Source organism: Falco cherrug, chromosome 10 (assembly GCF_023634085.1).
Source record: "Falco cherrug isolate bFalChe1 chromosome 10, bFalChe1.pri, whole genome shotgun sequence".
Taxonomy (NCBI): Eukaryota; Metazoa; Chordata; class Aves; order Falconiformes; family Falconidae; genus Falco; species Falco cherrug.
Window position 1 is genome coordinate 31,078,072 of NC_073706.1, and position 21,862 is coordinate 31,099,933.

General features: G+C 35.8%; 1 protein-coding gene across 1 annotated transcript in view; it reads left to right on the forward strand.

The window, feature by feature from the left end:
- Positions 1-21,862, forward strand: part of PDE3B (phosphodiesterase 3B) — an 87,188-nt gene that overhangs the window by 42,226 nt on the left and 23,100 nt on the right. The window contains exon 2 of the mRNA XM_014282831.3: positions 21,446-21,496. Within this exon, the coding sequence (XP_014138306.2) occupies positions 21,446-21,496 (51 nt within the window). The remainder of the gene's footprint in view (positions 1-21,445; positions 21,497-21,862) is intronic.

Sequence of the window (21,862 nt, forward strand, 5' to 3'; positions counted from 1 at the left end):
CAGCATTAAGCTACTTGAGTTACTTGCTTCCTGGTATCTCAGATAGTTTGTTAGAATGGTTGCTTGGAAATGGGATATATCCTTAGACCTTTAGAAGTTTCAAATTTTAATGCGGTTTGAATTTAGTGTTCAGTAGTTGTGTGTAAGATTGTGACCAGCATGGGTGTTAAAGCACGGTGCTAGCCTCAGTGATATCAGAGGCTGTGACCATTTTGAAGTAGGAGAGCTTTTTAGGAACTTCTTTGGGAAGGGCATTATTAGCCTGCTTCCAAAAAGGTTCATTCAGTGATGAGAAAGCCATAGTGTAAACCGTGTGGATCTGATAGCTAGAAGCTATCAAATAATTCTTCAAAGAAATATTTTGGATCAATCCAACAAATAGTGGAAGGATGTATTGGATTTTTTTATTAGAATGAAGAAATTGATGATGGAGAAATTGGCTTTTTCTGTATATTTCTATACCACTGGAAAATCTACTGGTTGCATTAGTTTTGTGTTTTAATAGTGAGTACTTATATCCTCTTTTGTATTTCAAAATATAATGCCTGGTGTAGAAAAGCAAGGAAGGCAAAAAGCTCAAGCAAAGCTAGTATGTATCAATGGTGTGACCTCTTAAGTGGTGTGTCACCGTCTCCCCAAAATATCATAACTAAGTTAATTTCTATCCTAATTCTAAAGCTATTCAATGTGTTCAGTTACAGACATACAAGGATATTATTATAACTTTTCAACAATTTGATATGAAGAAAGGAAAAAATACTGGGACCTGCTCAAAGTCTTAAAAATCTATTGATCTCCGCTGGGACTGCCAACCTGTTGTGCTCCAATCTGAGTTGTGCGGTTTGTAGAGTCACACAATGTTTGAGGTTGGATGGGACCTCTGGAGGTTGTCTGCTCTGACTCCCCTGCACAAGCAGAGCTGCCTAGTGCCAGTTGCCCAGGACCATGTCCACAAAATGAGTAATGACCTGAATTGAAAATAGCTTTTTGTCTGGGAAAGATGATTATAGGAAAGCTAGTCTTGATTTTTCTGTAATAGACTGAAGATTTTATTCTGTTTGCTTTCTCTTATGAAGATCAAACATAACATGGCTAGAAAAACTAGCAGAATTACTAAATATTTTTAATCTTAATTTTAAGAATTAGTAATTTTTTATTGTTGTTCCTCTTTTTTAGGAAAATTGTGCAGCACAAAAAGCACTTTTAAAAAATATATTGGCTATTACATTGAAAAATAACTGATAAAATTAATTCAGCTGGTTTCTACTGAAATGTGATAGGCTCAAAATGTCTCACTGTAGAATGAAGTTCATTTCTGATGTAATACTTTTGACTTTGCTCAGTTTGTAGCTGTCTCTTTTTCCTGCAAATATCTCTCATTTTTCTAATGTCTTTAAATGCACAAGTGTTCATCTGGTGGGGGTTGAAGGGGTGCTTTTTTTTTTTTTAAAAAAAACCAACAGCTTGGCATTATTATGCATAAAAAAATTGGAAAATAATTCTCTAGTAATTTTATACACTTAAGTTGTATTGTTATGTGTGAACCATATAACTTCCTTTTCAATTGTCAAGTTAAATTTGAATCTTGCTCAAATGGACTTAATTACAAAACCTGAAATCTTACTCTTTCTACAGATTATACATTGCATAAAAATGCATTTTCTTTTCTTCAGGTTTTTAAAAAAATGCTTATTTATGGGTTTAAACTACCCATAAAATCGGAAGTACTCTCAAGTGGAATGGAAAATTTCATAGCTGTGCCCTGGTATGGCTGACTAAAAATGTTCATATGGTACTTTAAGCACTTTTAGTATGCTGGTGTCTGACAAATGGCTTCTTGTTTGTCAGATGGTCTGAAATGGTTACTCTTCAGCTTATACTTTGTGATACTATTGCTGCTTTTACTTTGTTACGTAAATGGCAGGCCTCAACATACACATTTCTGTCCTGTAAGGTTCACTTGCCATTCCTGGCAAGTGTTTATACTGTCTGTATAAATAATGAAGTAATAGTATGCTTATAGGAGGTCTTTCTAAAGTCTTTTTCTAAAGTTAGTTTGGTAAACCTTGTGTCATAAAAGTTTGTAGAGTCATTATCTATGTAAATATTTTTTAAAGGTTTTGATTGCTTTTGTTTCGTTATTTAAGGGTGGAAAATGCATTTGTAAGTGTTCACAGTGCACCTTGTATCAGAAGGTATTAAGGTTTAAAAAGCTAGATTTAGGAGTACAAGTAACAAAACTGTGCTGTGGCTGAGGTCTGGGATAAATATGGTCCTTATCTGAATCTCAGAACAATTCCTGTAGAGGAAGAAGTATGTTTATTCAGTAAATAGTATTGGAGGTATAATATGTATTTTAGCTCAGTTTCCAAAGGAAGTAAATCCTTATATGATCCTGCCTTGCAGGCAGGAAGATGCAGGGGAGTGTTTGTACTGTCTGTGTTTGCCTGTACATCTGTCCCCTCTTGCCTGCTAGCTTTTGAACCTGTTGCATCATTTAAAAAAAATTGATAGAGGAGGAGTTATTTTACTGATAATCCAGTTCCTATAAATTTTGGGATTGTAGATATTAAGGATTTCACTTTAAGCTTCTGTGTGAGCTCCTCTACTTGATAGAGATCACCTGTGGGAAAAAGACCTCACAAGCATTTTAAGACCATGGCGATTTCAGTTTCAATTTACATTTTTGGTGTATTTTTTTTGCTGTTCCCTCTTGCTTTTTTACCCTACAGTATTTCATTAAATGAATTTTGAGGCATTCATATTGAATTTTTGGGTTTTAACATTCTCATTTCAATAGTGAGCCCTTTCCAAAAGATTTGCTAAAATTATGAGGAAAAGAGTTCCTTTCTGTAAATATTTAACTACTATATTGCAGGTACCAGGTAATCAAGCAGGAGTTTCCCTTCTGCCTTGCTATCATGAGGTTTCTAAAGATGTGGAGTTCTTTATGATTCTCTCTTACTTCAGCTGCTCCATGTCTATTCTAATTGTTTTAATGAACCAAGTTCCTTGTTTGAGTAGGTGTATGACTGTTGTGTACCTCTTTGAAGTTGTTTATGTTGCTGGAATTAAACTTTACCAAATTAATTTTGATCTTCTTTCTAATGCACTACTTTATTAAACATAATTTTTGCTACAAGTGCAAACAAATTACAAGGCTTTATGAATAATTTTATCTATATTGGGAGGAAGGGAGAAAGTAAGAAGGTAAAGAGATGACAGATTTAGATGTTACCTCGGTTTTTCTAGTTTTGAAACCAAACTATAACTTTCATACACTTAGTTGCAGAAGTAATGTTGGGATAGGGCTTGTAGCAGAGGTGGAGTTGTATTCTTCATTTTAAAATATCTTTTACTGTAGTGGCAGCTGCCAAGCAGTGATACTGTAATAATATTTTGGCAAACACCTATTCCTGCTATGGTAGGAAAACAGAAAAACACCATGAAATAAGGCATATTTACATGTTTAATAATGCTTTTGTTTTGATTTTTCTATTATGTGTGTGGATTAGCGTGTTTTCTCTTTATAAACCTGGAACTAGTCTCATAATACACAGTTCCTCCAGTTAATCTGTTAAAATTCAAAGTGTGGACTAATGTTTTTAGCTCTGACATAGTCTGACTTCTTCCTGGTGAAGAGAAGCACACACACACGGAGGCTGAAATATGTGCAGATCTTAATTTTCATATATGTTTAAAATTAGTGAAAATTTGCTGTGAACAAAAGAGCATTGAAAAAATTAATTTGATATGATGCAACTGTCAAAACTTACTGAGATGTGCTGAGCTTGAATCTTGCTTGCTACCTGCCAAAAAAATAACCCTGGCTGCTTTTCAGTTTATGACTGGAGAAAATTTCTTTATTATGTTCCTAAATCATTATTTTTTTTAAAAAGAAAAAAGTATATGACACTCAGATGGTAATATTTGAAAGAAAACAATGGAAATAATGTTTGTTTTATGTTAAATAGGGTAACATTTTGTCACTTGTGTAAATAATTATTGGCTCTTGAATAAGTACCCTGTGCTTTTTGAATGAAAGGTAGCATTGCATAAGTGTTGGGACTTAAACAATTATTTAAGATATCTTTCTGCAATTTAAATATTGTCATTTGGCTTCGTGTTTTTAAAAAAGCTTGCTAGCTTTTAGCTGAAATTTCATTTCCCAGTTTATCTTGTATAAAAGCTGGTAAGGAGGAAAGATCAGGTGGTGCTGCAGCATCCATACACTGTAGTTGAATGCTAAGAGTTCCTTCAGGCTGTCTTGTACTCTCTCACCCCTGCTCTGAGCCCCAAGATTCAAAAATGCTTGCATAATTGGGTACTGTTTTGTGACTTATTAATTGCTCTCTTGGGTATATAGTTGCATGTGAGCCAGATTGGCTATTTTCCCAGCTTGCATCACTGGCAGCTGTTTTGCTTGAGGCAGATGGCTTCTAAGAGAAGCACCCATAAATTAGGCCATTGCTACTTTTTTCACACCGTTCTCTGAGAGATAACCTGATGAGATGACATTTCAAAGTGGGTTTTGTACACCCTGCTTAATTTCTTTACAACTGTCTAAACAGCACATTTTACAGTCATCTCTTTTTTTAGAAGAATTTTAGGGCATGAAAATGTTAAATTGTATTAAGAACCATTGGTGATGTTTTCTATACGAAAGAAGGTTCTGAAAAAAAGAATTCGTGTCAGAAAGAAGAAAAAACCTTAATACCCTTTACATAGTGAGAGTAAGAATATTTTTAAGGGCAGTAGCTAGAGAGGAAATAGAATAGTGTATATAGGAAAACTTCAGTGGTCTGCCTAAGTGTTTTAGACATATTTGTGTGTAATATTTTTCTTCTGGACTTTGTGCTCACAGTTCCCATGTAGAAGTTTAATAGCTAGACTTCTAGAAAAATACTTCTAAGGGAGTAGTTTTGAGACTTGTGCAATTTTCTTGTATTTAAGAATTCTATTACTTTTGCTGACTGTTTATTCATTTGTTCCTGTACTGCTGTATTTTGTTAAAGCAAATTACTTTTGGTCTAGTTTGTGCCTTGAAGATTTTTCTTTACTGTGTTAACCATGCCAGCAATCGTCCAGTGGGTTTTAAGAACCACCTTTACTATAGAGACAGCTTCTGAAATTCATGTCTCTGTGTACATCTTTGCAATAAGGCATGTGTTTGAGAAATATGATATTTTATTTGGACTGATACTCCAGAAAATAAAGGATTATTAAAGGAAACATCAGTAATTACCTCCAGTGAAGTCCTAAGCTTTCATGCTCGGGTGGCAAGTTGGGAAGGTTTCTAGATCTAACTGATGTCTAGTTAGGACATGCTATAAAGGAGGGAAAAATGGGCTCTGAAAGAGGATTGGTCTCGGACAGAATTTAGCTTGGAAAAAATACTTTTGTGTTTTTCTTCCATGAGGAAACAATCATCTTGAGTTGAGCTGTATCAGAGCTTTTAATCTACAATATTGGTCCAAGCTGCCTTTGTATGTGGACTACTGTTAAATCTCAGTGTTTTGTTGCCGCCTTGCCTTACCATGAAGAAGTACTTGCGAGCAGCTCTGCTTACAGACTGGCCACAGAAACAAAGTCTGTCTGTATTTATCATGCTGTTATCTATAAATTGCTTTTTAGTAGTTGAAACAGTTAAATAGTTAATGGCTTTTGTGGTTATGACAGGTGTCTGTTGATTCCCCCCTGCCCCCAGTATTTTTAATTTTCTTGAAATGCCAGATTTGTTCATTTTACTACTGAGGGGAGGTGCTGAAATGTGACGGTGGTCTTCCTGCTCTACTGAACTTGCTATATAATTCTTCTTTATATGTGCAAAAGATACTGTAGGTTTGTGCATATTCTTTGCAAGGCAAGAATGAAGTCAGAATCTGAAGATAGATACGATCTATCTTTTGCTGTAAGTGTTCAAATCAGAATTATTTTTTAAAATAATATTAATTTGGGGAGGATGGGATTTCTGTGCTCCCACATAGTCCATAGAGATGAGGTGATTTGGAGCATTTCTGGCTAGGCTGCATATGACATAATCTAGAGCAAATATTTAAAACATTTATTGACACATACTCTCTTTTAAGTAAAATTAGCTTCTGCCAAAAGACCCAGATATTCTCATTAAAAAATAGGCTCTAGGGTAAACCAGTCGGTAGTTATGAGATAGGTGCAGAAATTACTACAATCTGTTATGTCCTATGTAAGTAAAGAATAAAACTAGCCCCTTTGGGCATGGTATTTGTCTGTGTGTATCCTGGTTTATCTTCTGCTGTTAAAGCTTCACTTGGCTGCTCTTCAGCGTCAAAAGATACTTTCAGCAGTCAGTGGCATAACTGAAGCACAGAAAATGCAGGCAACTGCCATCGCAGAGCTCCAAAGTGTGTGTCTCCCTGTTTGCATTAAACTGTAGTTAGTAACCGGTCTTTAATGATGCTACCATTTTTGATTGATACTTGCGTAACTGTCTTCGCTGAACAAGAAAGCATCGCTGCAAAGGTAGACCTAAAAAAATTCCTATCATGATGCTCTGAAGTAGAGAGAGGGGTTTAGGTAAAGTCAAACTGCTGTGTGGTTGGGGTTTTTCGCTTGTAAAAATGTGAAAGTAGGAAAAAAAGAAACAGCAAAGGTTGTTGGCAATTTTCAGCTGAGTTGGGTTTGTTTATTGTGGTTTTTTTTTTTTTTTTGGTAAAGCCTGTCTTCCTCAAAATTTGAGAGATTTTTCGTTTGTTTGTTTTTCCTGCCAACTACTTCCTACTGACTGATCTCTGGGTCAGAATCCCTGGTAATAATGTATAGCAATTAGCCTGTGTCTTGCTGATCTAATTGCTCATTTAGGCCAGCTCAGTGTCCTTGGCAGAAACAAATAAAAAAAGTTAGATGGTATGAACAGATGAATTGAAAAGAGGGTTTTTTTTAAAAAAAAAGGAAAGGCAAAAAAGGTAACAGAAGAAATCATTCCTTCTGTCCATGTATTTCAGACGATTCTGTCAATCTGTTTTTGCATTTCAGAGTTTATGGCTGCCTGACTTTAATCTTTTGTTTGAAACATTTGAGTTGTTAAGTATCTTTGTTTTCAGTAGCACCCATGACACAAACTTAACATGTCAGTGATTTTTCCTTCTCATCATACTAGTATAAACAGAACTTTCTCTGTATAAAAATTTGTTTGTATACAGATTATTTGCTGTAATACAGTTGAAGTGGTAAATATTCTGTATCTACTTATCATAACTTTTCAGGGGAATAAGTTATTGGTTATTTTGGTTACCCTTACTTCAAAACATTCCCACTTGAATATGATAATTAGTTTAATCTTAAATTATGCTATTTGCAGCTGGGTGAAGAAAATGTTGTAGTGATAGACATGAAGAAACTAGCATGGTTCAAAAGAATAAATACCCTTCACCTGAAGATGTGTTCTTCACTTTTCCTATCATATGACCATCTCTATTTAAAAGGACATGTGAACTTACGTTTAAAAATTGTTCTTTCAGGTTATTTGATCCAGTGCTGATAAGTGGTAATGTGGTGATATGGTAATTGGCCATCACCATCAAATTAAAAAAAGACAATTACATAGATAGAGCAATCACGGACCTTTGCAGGACAATCTAAGCAGTCTGGAAAATGCATTTAAAATATGAAATAATACTGTTGAAATAAAATAGCAAGTTAAGGAATGGTAATTTAGACTCTCACCAGAATATTAGTCCTTCCTTATTTCTCTTTTCCCCTCCCTCGGTCTGCTGCTCATCTTGTTTCTCTTCAAGCAGTAATAGTAAAATTATTGGAGGATAAAGAATGGGGAACAGACTGAACTTGTTTCCATTTAGGACTATAATTGGTAATAAATACCTTTTAATTTAAAATTTAAAATACAGCTTCTGAACATCACTAGCTAGTTTTAAGAATAGGGCTAATCTCAAGAATTCTTACACATCTTTTCTGAATTTGTGTTCTTTTAAGCTATTCGGTGATATAATAGTTTCGAAGCTTGTACCTTTTGCCTTTTAAAGCAGGTATAGTTACAGTTGTGACAGTGCCTGTCATCTTCAGATTAGACTTGCAATTCACTCTGTTCTTCAAGAAGTAGTTTCTAATTGGGTGTGCTGATAACAGATGCATCAGTGTGTTTGTTTAGTTAAGTGTAAGCAAGTTCTCAGCTTTATTGGCTTGCTATCTACCATATACCTATACAAGAATGTAAAAAGTCTGAGAAGGAAATGTAATGGAGGGTTCCCAAGCTCTTTGATCTGTCTTGTATTTAAGTTTTGAAGAAGGTGCATACTTAGTTATTGGTGGAGGAGAGCTAGATCATTAGTGGCAATTATTCTGCAAAAGGAACAAATGGATTAGGTTATATTTAAGCCATAATATAAACAAATCTGATGGATAGTATTTTTTTTTTTAACTGTATTTCTTTTAAAGGGAATGACTGGGTCATACGGAACTCTGAAGGGAGTCAGAGACTGCTGCTATTCTTAGGAGCATATTGGGTAGTGGGAAGAGGAGAAGCTTCCAGATTACAAGAATGAAGGAAGAATTAGTTTTACAGAAAGGAGCAGGAACCTGTAGTTCAAAGGCAGATATGGATAAGAGCAGCAACTTTATAACTAGGCCTCAGAAGGAAACTTCCTAATGACAGAAAAGGATAGTACACTTTGCTGCAACTAGGAAAATTGCTAAGATGGGACCATTTTTATAATTGCTTATTTTGTATTAATTGGAGATGATAACAAAATGGTCCACCCAGCCTAGGCTTTTTATCTTTAATAATAGTCAGTAGCAACATTGGTTTCAGAATTGTTTTTTTTCTACCCTGGTGTCTTTGCCATGTTTTCTGAAATTACAGTGTGGTCCATCCTTAGCTAGAGGATACGTCTGGGCTGTGATGAGTAGCCATGGATTTGATCAGTGTCTGTGAGCTTTTTTTAACATCTTTGGTTGCATTTAGTTTTTTGTAAAAACCTGCAGTAATGACTGCAATAATTTAATTATGTACTGTGTGAGAAGTACCTCCTTTGGCTTGTTTCAAGCCTGCTGCCAGATGATCTAATTACATGGCCCTCATTCATATGCTTGTGATCACTACTGACTAACCTTTCTGTATTTACCTTCTCCATCACATTGGTAACTATAGAGGATTGTTACAACCCTCCATTTTCCTCACACTTGAGGGATCTAGGTCTGTATACCTCACAGTAGAAGCTGCTGCATGTATTTGATTTCTCTTATTAGCCTATCCTTTTTTATTTTTTCTATACTTCTATATCTACAGGCAGCACTCAGACAGTGGGCATAGCATGGATTTATCCAGTGACACTCTTTTTTTATTGTTTGATGTTCCCCTTCTAATATTTCATTTAACATCTTTGAGAATTGGTCTGGTGCAAATGACTCAAAGATGGTTTTGCTGTTTGCTGTTGATGTAATATGAGCCCAATTTTCTATATAAACAGTTTAAAATTTATTTTTGTTCTCAGCATTTACTCATTAGTACTGAATTTCAGCAATGTCAATAAGACTTGCTATTGAGATCTTTTGATGCTTTTTCATAACCAACTCTATTTGTGACTAGCCTCAGGAATTTTGTGTCATCAGTTTATGTTGACAGGTCAGACTTCTGTTGCCTTTTCAATTCATTTTGAGTGGGGTGATTAAGATAGATACCAGCTTGAATCTTTGAGGAATTCTCTATTGGCAGGTGTGGCTTTTTTTTTTCTTTTTGTGAATGTTTTACTCCTATTCTATAATTTCTTTGTTTTAAAAAATTGCTAATCCAGAAGAGAGCCATCCCTTTCTTCCCATGTACACGTGATTTCTTCAGGAGCATTAAGGGGAGACCATGTCAAAGTTTTTGTTTGTTTGTGTTTGGTTGTTTTTTCTGTTGTTGTTGTTTGGGGTTTTTTTTTTGGTTGATCAAAGTCCAATGACTGACCAGTTCACTTATTGGTGTGTGTGGTATGTTTCAAAGAGTCCAGTAGATTTTTTGGGCATGGTATCCTTGTATGAAAAATCCTACTGATTTTTGTCAATGTTTCATTTAAATGGTGCATCCATAAATTCATTTCATAGGGTTTTTTCTCAGTGTCTTCCCCCTCCCCAGGTTTCTGCCTATTTCCTCAGGCAGTTTCCCCACATTCTTCTGGATCCCTTTAAAAGCTGATGTTATAGCTGCTAGTTTCTGTTCCTGTGGTACAAACACAACTTGTGATTGGTTATACCACATTGTAGAGATTTTCCTGCTTTGAAGGTTACTGTAATAAAATCTTATCTTTCATGTATCGGATCAGGCATGATTAAATATTTGATTATTTATGTTGGCCCATCTTACTCCTAGTTTAGTTTGTATGTGCTTTACAAGGGTATTGGATTAATATATAAATTTTGAATGCAATAATTAACTGATACATTTCAAATACAAAAATAGAGAAAAAATTCTAATTGCTCCATTTCACTGTAAAGACTGTAATTAAATGCTGTAGAAGGTATTTGTCATATGTATTAATTTTAGAATGAAATCTATAATACCTGTAATGTAATGGAAAACCCCTTTGTTTTTAAAGCATAAGGTGTATTGCTTTCAGTTAAAAAAAAAAGTACAATAAGTATAGAACTATTTGCCTTTTTCATAAAGATTATGAGGATTTTTTAAAATGGAATAGCCAATTACAGTGGTCTGACAGCTGTTGTAAAACTTTTTCTGTTTGCCTCATTGGGACAGTATTTTTCTGGTCAGATGTTGCCGGGAATCTTGGCATCCCATAGTTTTTCCATGGTTAGTGTTTGTTTTAAATTCTAGGTATTTTCCCCTTTTCTGCTTTAAAAAAAATCAAAACATATGCAAGTGCTAGGAGATGCTAGTTGAGAGTTGGATTTGTTGGTAAGAACATAAATTAGTCAAAGACGAGTGTAGACTTCTTTTTGTTAGGGTCATCTCATTAATAGCGATTTTGAAAACATAGTCTGAAAGATACTTCATAGCAAACACATTAAAGGCTATTAGAACAAGCCTGAGAAATGAAAAAATTAGTGGTGTTCTCCAAAGAAAAGTTATTTTGCATGCATTTATAATATTTGATGGATTTATTGGGTATGCTACACTGAAACTTTATTGCAATAATAATACTTGTCCCAAATGGCAAATGATATTCTCACTGCCAGTGTTGTTTTCTGTAGGCATGTAACTTTCACTACTGTGATGATTTTGCTAAAAATGCCTTGCAGTGTAAAAGAACATTTAAACATTTATACTTTTACACTTTTAATTAAACATTATTTAATTATTTATTAATTATTTAATTAAACATTAACATTTATATTTTTCTGCTTGTATAGGAAAGGCTGGTGAACTATTCTTATCTTACCATCACTGGAAGACACTTGACCCATCTTGACCTCCTTGTTTCGTATTAGTTTCTCCACCTTAGTCACACTACCAAAATGAAAGAAAAAAAAATAAGTAATTGTGTTAAGTCTGGGTATTTTTACAATTGATTCAACCTGATGTATTGCAAGGTTTGATTTTTGGCTTGGGGTTTTCTTTTTGGGATGGGGTAATCAATTTCACTCATCAAAATTGTAGAAGAACTTACTATAGAAAAAGAAGTCTGTAGTGTATTCCCACTTAGAATAAGGAACAAGTTAACCACTATTTTTCACAATTCTCTCTTGTCTTACAATTTCATATGCCTGTATTCAAAAACCTTTGCAAAAAAAAATTATCCCTAATTGTAACCTGTGCCCTATGACCAGGGTAACAAAGTGGCTTAGAGAGTAAGTCAAAACACTGGAGTGAAAACAGGCTTTTGGTTGTGATTTTACCTTACCTTTGCAGAAGGTTATACAATTATGTCTTCAAGTGTGGGAGAGTCCTGTGATAATTTCAACAGCAGAATGGAATATAATTTATGAAAAGGCCAATGAAGAAAAAGAACCTGTATTTTGGATATGTTGACTGTGGGAGAGAGAGGATTTTTCTTACCTGGAAGCATACCTTTAGTTACCACATTAGCAGAGTGTGAAACCTGGCTTACATCTACATAAAGTAAATCTGTTTCAGGAGCCTATGTGATTAAATGTTATAAAAAACCCCATAGCATTTCACAACTTCTGGAGTTTTAGGGTGTCAGGGATTCTTTTCCCCTCTTTTAACTGAAATCTGAGCTTGTTCATCTCTCAGTTTTTTCAAAGAGAAATTTTTTACGAGATTAGTAGCTGGTAGCAACCATCAGAGGTGTCTGACTGCATACTCTCTTCCTAGAGAGTTGAGTTCATCACAAGGCAAGGTGGAACAGTGTGTGCCCCCCTCCCCGTACTGCTAGTGGTGATTGCTTTGTTCACTTGGCACATGCAAGATAAAATGCCATCAGGATCTATCTATGCAAGACTTGCCATTTGGGGTCAAAGTGGATCTCCCCAACTAGTTTTATTTAATCTAGTCATCATTTAATGTTACAAGTGGGAAGACATCATTGTTCTTTCTTTTTCATATGGAACAACATTACAACATGGAAAAAAATATTTCTGTGTTCTTTCAAATCTGCTGCCATTTGAGATTTTTCTCAGCTGCTTACAAAGCTGCCAACAAAAGTACTACTTAACATGAATACATTAGAGAAAAGTAAACTGGCAGTTTCTATAAAATGCAGCAATTTGCATTCCCTTGTTCTCAGTTTCTGACAGCAATCTGTGTTACGTACTTAAGAGTTTCAATATTTTTTTCCCCCAAGAGATCTCATCTTGTATTTTCTGGCACTCCAGCAAGAAACTTGTCCATTAAGATAACTTTTTTATACTGATTTAACTTTCACTAACACAATTGCTCTTCTAATCAAACTCATAATTGTACTCTCTCATCTGTTTTTAAATTATTGCTTTTAATTCTTTAACTTGAGCAACTGAGCATTAAGTTAGTTCAGTCCAGTGTGTAACTTTCAACCACAGCAGTGCTGCAATATTTGCTTTCCTTTATGACATAATATCTTCTTTGGCTGCTTGACAATTTTCTTTCAGCTTACTTTCCTAACTTCAGTGCCTGTAATGTTTCTTTTTGGGTCATCATCAAGTTATTGAAAGAAAACAACACTGATCTTGTGTAAAGCTTGTACCTTGTGGCGATTTTGTAAATGAAAATCCTTAAGACAGCAATTAATGATATAAAATAAAGAAGTGGTGGTGTTTAGTGATTTAGATGTTTTGTTACTCTGAAGGTGCTGTGTCACTGAATGAACTAGTGTGAGAAATTTGAAAATACAGCCTCATGGTCTGAAAAAAAAGAAGTCTTATAGTTGTTCTCCAGCTAACTTCAGGCATAAGCTTTTGCAAAAACAAATTGTTCAGTGGGTAGACTGTGTGAAAGTGTTGTGGATTGTTTGCTTCCTCACTGTGCGGATTTGGCACTGACAGATTCAAAATGAAAGGGAACTTTGCCTTATTTATATTTAACTTGTGAAATGCCGTTGTATATGATACTGGATCTATCAGAAGTTCACTTGAGTTCTGAAAAGATGATCAGAGAAATGCATAGGTGAAAAAAATCTATTGACCTTTGTAACATACAAAGGCATACATAGAATGTATGGCTCCTTGAGCTGTGCTGCTGAGGCTGAAAGAATGTTCTGAGAATATTAAGTAAGCACTGCTTACTTTAGAATATTCTTATCTTGAGGTGGCCGCTGTTGTCAGTGGCAGAATACTGGACTAGATGATCATTTGGTCGAATTCATTTGATGTGAACCATTCTCACTTTCATGTTTTGGGCTGAGTTGTACAGCTTAATTTTATGCTGCTTGTTTTAGAGGCAGACTTGGGGAGGGAGGAGAAATGTAAGCATTTTTGTGAGATTGTAGAGTAAGTTGTGATTAAAAATCTTTGAAAAATTCAGTATCTTCTTCAGTACTAAAAAAAGTCCTTGTGGTTGTATGAAATAGTTTATCTTTGCTGAAAAGAAAAAGATCTGAGATTCATTCCTATATCTCTAGTGTAATAGGTGAGGAAAACAAACCCACTTGATTAAAAAAATTAAGTCAATAGAGGGGAATAAGTGGTTTTCAATTACTGCATTAAGAATATATCAGCATACAGTAAAATGCTTCAGTGTAAGATTTGTGCATATCTTTCTATTGCAGAAAGGTAAAATTGGACGTGCCGCACTCTGTCTGTCCCAACATGGTACATAAGTGTGTCAATACAGCAGTAAAGGCTTGTACTACATATAATTGTAAAATAATGCCAATAGGTAAATAGTAAAAGGATGTTTTGGGAGCAATTTCTAGATTTTGCTTTTTGTAAAATAAACACTACTTCAAAAAATGGTTTTAGGTTTTGGATGACAGTAAAAGTAGTACAGAATGCCAGAACACCGAAGCAACTGTACCAGATCAGAGCAGTAATCCACCTAGCACTATTTCTTTTCTTTGATGGTGATTAGAACCACATGCTCTAAAGGAAAATGCTTATAATGGGCAATTAAAGGATCTGCACATAGCAGGCTTTTTTCCTCTGCCCTCCCTCCCCCAGTTGCCATAAATTACTGGTTGGCCTTTACTCTGACATGCAAGTCTGACAAAACCTAGAAGGAAGAGGAAATGACCTAAGTGTGGTTTTAGCCAGTTTTTTTCATTACCTACATAAAAAGAAAAAAATCCCAAACCCTACTTTCCCTTGATAGACAAAACACCTTTTAGAACCTTTCTGAAACATTTGAAAATCTTAAAAATATTAAAAGATTGGAGCAAACATAACAAGCAATAAGAAAACTGAAAACTTTCTACAGCAAAGTAGAAGCTGACCTGCTGATGCTCCTGGTTACAAAAGCAGAAGTAGCATGTCTCTTTAAAAACAAGCAAACAAAGCAAGCACATAAAAAAGAAACAAAACCCAGCCAAACAAAAAAAATTTTTTTTCTCCTTGCAGGGAGTAATACTAACTTTAAGAACAAGCCTGCTGAAAGCTTATTTGAAACTTTACTATAAGTGGAGCATTTTTTCTGTTTTTGTATCTGTGCTGAGGACAAAGTTACTGAAAACAGTAACTAAACATGGAGACTCTGAACTGACTTGTTAAAGTTTACTTAAGTGCAGCTCTTGTCAAAGATTTGTGTTTGCAGGGAAGATCAGAATACTGTGGAGTTGGGTGGAAACACTAGGGTGGCCAGACACCTGTATGTTCCAATGTACTTACGTGTCCAGCCAAATATGTTGCAGGTACTATTTAATTTATAGAATAGTATTAACTAAAGCAATTACACAGAAGCAAGTCTCTTTCTGCTGAAAGAAGTTTTAGACTTCTTAAAAAAAGTGAAGATAATGTCTTTTATGAAAAAGTTCAGTAGAGTCAACAACAGTCTAGGATATGACTGTTTCCTTCAGTACATGTACCCAAACCTCAGAACCATGCAAGCACACGCAGTTTCTGTTCAAAGATTGTGGCTATCTGTAGACTTCACAACCTATTAGTCATTTTATGACCTTGGATAAATAAATTGTATAGAATCAGGAAGTGATAAGTATTAGGATTCCAAAAATATCTTGCTATTTTTCCTATACCATATATTTTCATGGAAAAGTTTAGTGGGTAGAGGAATATCATGACTCTAAATGCCTTAAGTATCATACTGAATGCTTTTCCAAGTGCTGTATTTTTTCTTAATTACAATAATCTACTCAAGTGGTGGTTGTTTTGGCCTGCAAGATTTCATAACAGAATGTTGTCTGTTACCTAAATAATGCTACCTCTACTTTGACAGAGTCATTCTTTGGTTGCCTTGCCTTTAGTCTCATACTGAATCCAACTTAACTACTTCATAACATACTGTTCTTCAAAATTTACCTTTTGTACACAGAGGGAAAAAATCCTAAAAAATAAATAAATAAAAACTCCAAGACTTTTAGGTTGTATACTGCTGTGTTTGTTTTTGTGTCATTAAATTACACGGGTTTAAAAAGTTAATTGATTGTAAGCTGTTACAAAAGACTGATTTAGAATTAAAAGCAATGAATACAGCATCAGTCTTGTTTGAAAGGCAGTGATGAAAAGAAATGGATATGTAATGTAACCTTTTTCACATTTTACAATAAATTGTCTTCTCATCTGGTTGTAGAATTTTGGTTTTGAATGAGGTGGTTTTTTACAGAGTTGATTTCTGAATCAAGTTGCTATGGTGTTGGTTTCATTGTTTAGTTAATTCCATGCTTGGTTGCTATGGAAATACTTATTTACAGAGCTGATGCCTAATGGTGTCAAACAGATGATGCTAGCAACTAGGAATCTTTTATATTTGATCAATGAAAGACTTGGCCAGAAGTAGAAACTCATTTTTGTACTCATTTTTGATCCTTTAAAATTTTGGAGCATGGAATGTGCATGGATGGTGTCAAATAGGACAAGTTTTCTTTTCTTAACAAGCATTAAAGCACATGCTGAATCTCTTGAATAGTATCATCATTGAAACAAAAACTTCCCGCTTACCAAGTTTAGGCAAGCAATCAGCAATATTACAAAGTGTAACCTTGTGTATGGCCTTAGTGTGCACACTTCAGTTTAGGGAATGGAGCATATGTATTCATACATTTCAGTTTTAAAATGGATTTTTAGATTTCTAAGCTCTGAAATGTGGGTTTTTTTCATAGCAGTGTATTTTAGAACTGTAGAAGTATGATTATTGTCCTTAGTATAACTTTGCACAAATAATTCTTGAGTAGCTAAGATTAATATGATTTTGTATTTTATAAGTTAAATTATTCTGAAAACATCATTACAGTTATCTAGCTAAATATAGTTTGAGGTGAGCATTAAGGTTTTTAAAAAACTTGTTCAAAATATTTGCAGCTTTAAAATGCGGTACTTTTATAGTAATTTTACAACTTGAGAAAAGTAAAACCCATAGGCTTTTATTGCACCTAAACCTTTAGAAGTTTAAAATACTCCTCAAACATGACTTTAGCCATGTGGAGCTGTGGCACTTACGCAAAGAAGATTCAAAAGAACTCCACCCTCCATGGCATGAACTTGCTTCTGAAAGACACACCTGTCAGAGGCCCTGAAACACTGGCTGTGCCGTGACAGGAGGGATAACTTATATATCAGAAGAAGATATATACAGAAGAATCTGTATATACAGAAGAATCATTAAAAACAAAACAAAACCTCCTGAAGATCTCTCAGGTTTCATTGACCGTCTTCTCCCATTTCTCATCCATTTTTAGTTTATTTGGACTATAAGCTTGTCAGAAGAGCAGTTTTTTCCTTTTTCTTTGTTAAAATTACTATTGCTTGTTCCTGTTGCTGTTTGAGCTAGAAGCTGTATTAGGGAAGGCCTTTATTACCATTACTTTGTGTTACTTTGTGTACTTTTTTTAGCAAATGTTGCTGACGTAACTAATAACTTGTACTTTGCAAAAGTGCCGTCCTTAAGTTTTGGTAGTTCTTGTGTTGGTATTCAATAATCGGGACCTTTGCTTCCCCCGCTCCACCCTCCAGTGAGTAGATGGGATACAAATACTGTCAGATAAGTTGATTGATTCTAAAATTCTTGTGTTCAAAGTGCATGGCAGTTCCTCTGGAGTATATGGAAATACTGTGTGGAGTTTTATTTCATAGGCTGAACAGGCTCAGTTATTATAGTTAACGATAATACAGTCCCTGACTGTTATAAAGAACGAGGCATGGTACTGTGTTACACGTGGGGCTTTGTTTTGTTTTTTATTGTCTTTCAAACCCCTAATCAGCTTGACAGGCAGTTCTGTAAGAGCAGCAAAGTGTGCTGGTTGCTCTTTGGGTGGACTGGGGGACTTGGGTTAGTCAGGCTGATACGAGAACTTCTATAAGCTGACCGGTAGTTTGGTGTCCACAGTTATGGGGGGGACACGACTATACATTTCTCACCTTTCAGGAGTCGGTCTGCAATATCAGAGCCCACTGCAGTTTTATTTTCAGAGGAGCTCCCAGATGTGTGATAGGTGTGATGTTGGCATCGACAGTGGATGCTCAAAAGCCAAAACATGTGAGTTGCTAAGCAGAGGTTTTGAGTTGTGGCTTGGAACCTTTATGACTAGAGTTCCCCTTAGATCAGGTGTTTCTTGTTGGAAGAGGTGAGGAAGAACGTTATGTGCAATGCATTACAAAATCTTAGTATTACAGAATACAGATCTTTCTGCAACAAGTCTTATGGTTGCAAAACCAAAAATTGCAGAGGCTCTGCCTACGACCTATTTTAAGGTCTGTTGGTCTGTTCACATTAAGTCAAAATAAACTGTGTCCTTTTTTACTCCTGTTGTAAGATGGATGCAACTCTGGGAACACTTTGTAACCGTTGTCGATGACCCACAGTAATTAATTAAAGCTTCGACTGCCAAACCCCCAACAGCAATAACGCCAGAAATACTGCTCTTTAGTACTCCGGCTCTAACTTGCAAGGCACGGCGCTGTGCTAATTAACCCCGGCCCGGCAGCTGGTGGGGGCTGAAGCGGTATGCCCTGGGGGCTGGGCTGCACCCCCGGCCCCGCGGGGCGCTTTGGGCGGGGGGGCGGCTTGGCTCGCGCGCGCCACCTGCCGGTGTGGCGTTAGCACCTGGGCACACACGGTACCCCCTGCACCCGCTGCCACGGACGGGTCGGGGTCCGGCTGCGGTGCGGATGGGCCCCCGCCGTGCTCACCGGGGGAAGCGCTCGCTGCAGCCAGCCGCCTCTTGTCCGCCGTGCTTAGCGCAAGCAATCGCTACCTCGCGCCCAGAACTTTCCATCAGCTCGTTTTAATTACCTCGCTGTGTGGCGCGTGGAATGAGCCCTCAACGTGTTACAGTTCATGCAGGCTGTGGTAGCCTGCTAGCTGTCTTAATGTACTACACCTGTCTTCTCTCAAGAGATACGACTTCTAATTAATGGTGGTGTATACTGTTGTGGTTTTTTTTTTTAAATAATCTGTTGGCAACATACAGGTAAATTTAACTTCTGTTTATTTCAAAACTGTTTTGTTTTCTTTGCTGTAAAATTGCTATCCCTGGAGAAGCTTACATCTTTTGGTTTAAATTACAACAAAAAATTTTCAGTCATGAATCAAAGCTGCAAATTTTTTTGTTTCACTAAAATTGTGTATAGAATGGTGCCCTGCCATTTAAAATATCAAACCATTATTTGCACTGTAAGCAATTTTTGCATAAGATGTGCACATCATTTTACCTTGTGTATCCTGGGTCAGTATGCGACAAGATACAGCAGTAACACTTTCTGTTGAATGTTTTCTGCCTCTGCAACCTTGACCCTGTTTCTTTGGTATAGCAGGGCTAAAGCCAAAAGGAAGTTTTGAACTTTTTTAGTCATGGAGCATGACCCCCTAAATCATAACAGTATAGCTTATGGGAGCATGTGTGTGTGTCCATACATGTACACAAAAGCCCCAAGGGCTTGAAAAATGAGTAAAGGAGTTTGCATCAGTAAAAGTAGTTGCAGTTAAAGGTTTGGTACAGAAATTTTCTGGAGTTAGCAAGAGTTAACAAAGTATTTTGTTAAGATCTCATTTAAGACAAATAAATAAAATCAAGTAACATAGCACATATTTAAAAGAAAAATAAAATATTAGAAAGGGAAACCTCTTTTGTGTCCCATAATAGAGGAGGCAAGATTGGAAGCAAGCTAATGCAACTCTGTGGACCATTAGTATCAGAGGTTGCTAATAAACCTAACAAAACTCATGTGGATGTGTGATCTTTGTTGCTGGTTGAGTCAAAAGACAATGAGGCAGATTAATGCAGTCTCTGTGACCAAGTTCAGGAGGACAGAACAAAAGCAAAAATTTTACCTTTGTTTCAGACAGTAAATAAATGTCAGTCTCGAAAGAGAAACTGGAGAATGAAGAAAAACAAAAAACCCACCAACCCCAAAACTGCCCAGATGAACAACTCATTCTAGTTTGCTATGGAAGAAAGACCCCTCCATCTTTATGATGATCATGCTAAAACCAAATACACCAGCAAAATGGGTATGCCCAGATAATGCTGGTCATCATCTTAATGCTTGTCACTGACAGGCTAACAGTCATCTCATAAGCTTATTATTCTTTTTTATTTTTTAATAAATGAGGAGATTGTAGCTAGATAAATCACTTTAAAAAACACCAAAATCCTCCACATCTTAAATTCTTAACTCTTGATTTAGGTCTGCTTGCTTTACACAGTATGAGTTTTGGAGACAGCATAACTTACTCCCAGTTTAAGTACATGCTTAACGGTAGATCATTTCATAGCAAGTGGATGTTGTAACTGTTACCATTAAACCATGTTTAAAGTTACCTCTGTGAACGTAACAGAAGAGAGAAAGAGCCTGTAAATGCTGACCTTGCCTCAATACTGCTAGCATGTTGGCCCATGTTTCTTTAACAACAGTTTCTGCACCTTCTGCTGGACAAGTGCCAGCGTGGAACATTGTTTTTTTTCCATGAAAGAGCTGTTAGTCTTAGAGGAGCAAAACCAAACAGGTCTCACCTATAAAAATAAGTGGGAAAACTTACAGGACTACAGAATATCAGCTACCGAGTGGGGTATTTGCTATTTCTTTGTGCTCTGTAGCTACAGAAAAGAGGAAGAATGTGTTACCTTTATCTTTGTTTAATTTGTGGGTGCATGTTGTGCAAATGAATTAATTTATCAGAGAATAATTAGAACCTGTCAAGAAGTCACAAAGACTGAACACTTTTGAAGCAAAACAGACACATGAATTTCATTTCTTGTATGTTGTTTCTATTTATTGTCAGTATAGAAGAAACATTAAGTGAGTGCTGTTGACGTACTTGAAGCTGATAGTATCTTCAGATTGTGTTGCTGACGTTCTTTGGTTTGGTGGGTTTTGTGAAGTTATTCAGAACATGTAGATTTGTAACCGTGTTCAAGTAAAACCTAACAAAACCTCCTGCAAGAAAATGCTTTTAAAATTACCAGGTTTTAACCTGATATAACAGGGAACTTTTTGCCTTTTTAAAAAATAAATGATGTTGTTGTAGTGCTTTCTGCTCTGTGTTTATGAAATTGCCACTGTTCGAATGATCCTGGAAAGAAAAAAACCAATGAAATATATTGGAGGTTTTAGGATGGATTTGCTTTTATAAGTTGAGGTGAATAGAAGCAGGAAAACACTGTCACCACTTAATTTAGTGTGTATGTTAAATGATTTATAAACAATCCAGAAATATTGAAACAAGGCCATATAATTATTCTGTCATCAAGGTATCTCCATTGCATGCAATTTCTTTAAACTCTTTAGGACTTTTACTGGGGTAGCATTAACTGAGAAAATGGCCTAAGTTACATATAAAAACATGAAGAGAGAAGCATTTTATATTATATCACATAATCAAGATTTATTCCATTGTTGGTTTTCAACATTAGCATACCACCTATTACACCTTTTTTTCCCCCTTTTTTTTTTTTTTTTTTTTTCTTTACAGATGATACTTTGGGATTGGGATTTGAAGCAATGGTACAAACCCTATTACCAGGTCAGTGTATTAAGAATCTAATTATTCTTTTGTGAAATGTGGTTGAATACAGAGTTCACTGTACACTGTCAGATTTCAATTTTTTCATTGATAATTTAAGTAAGTTGTTCTAGTACATTCTAGTTCTGTGTAGCAGAGCCTTGATGTTTAGCAGTTCTGATCAAGATGACAGGGATCTACTTTCTGTGGTGTATATGAGAACAGTCTCAAACCTCACTAAGATGGAAGTAGTTGTTTTGAAATATCCATTAGCATGAGGTCAGGGAGCAATTCCCCAGTCACCAAACTCAGGTCTGCCAGGTTCTCACCTTTTTTCTTGATTGCTTGTTTCTCCCCCTCTCGCATCAGTGGTGGCATCTAGTTTGC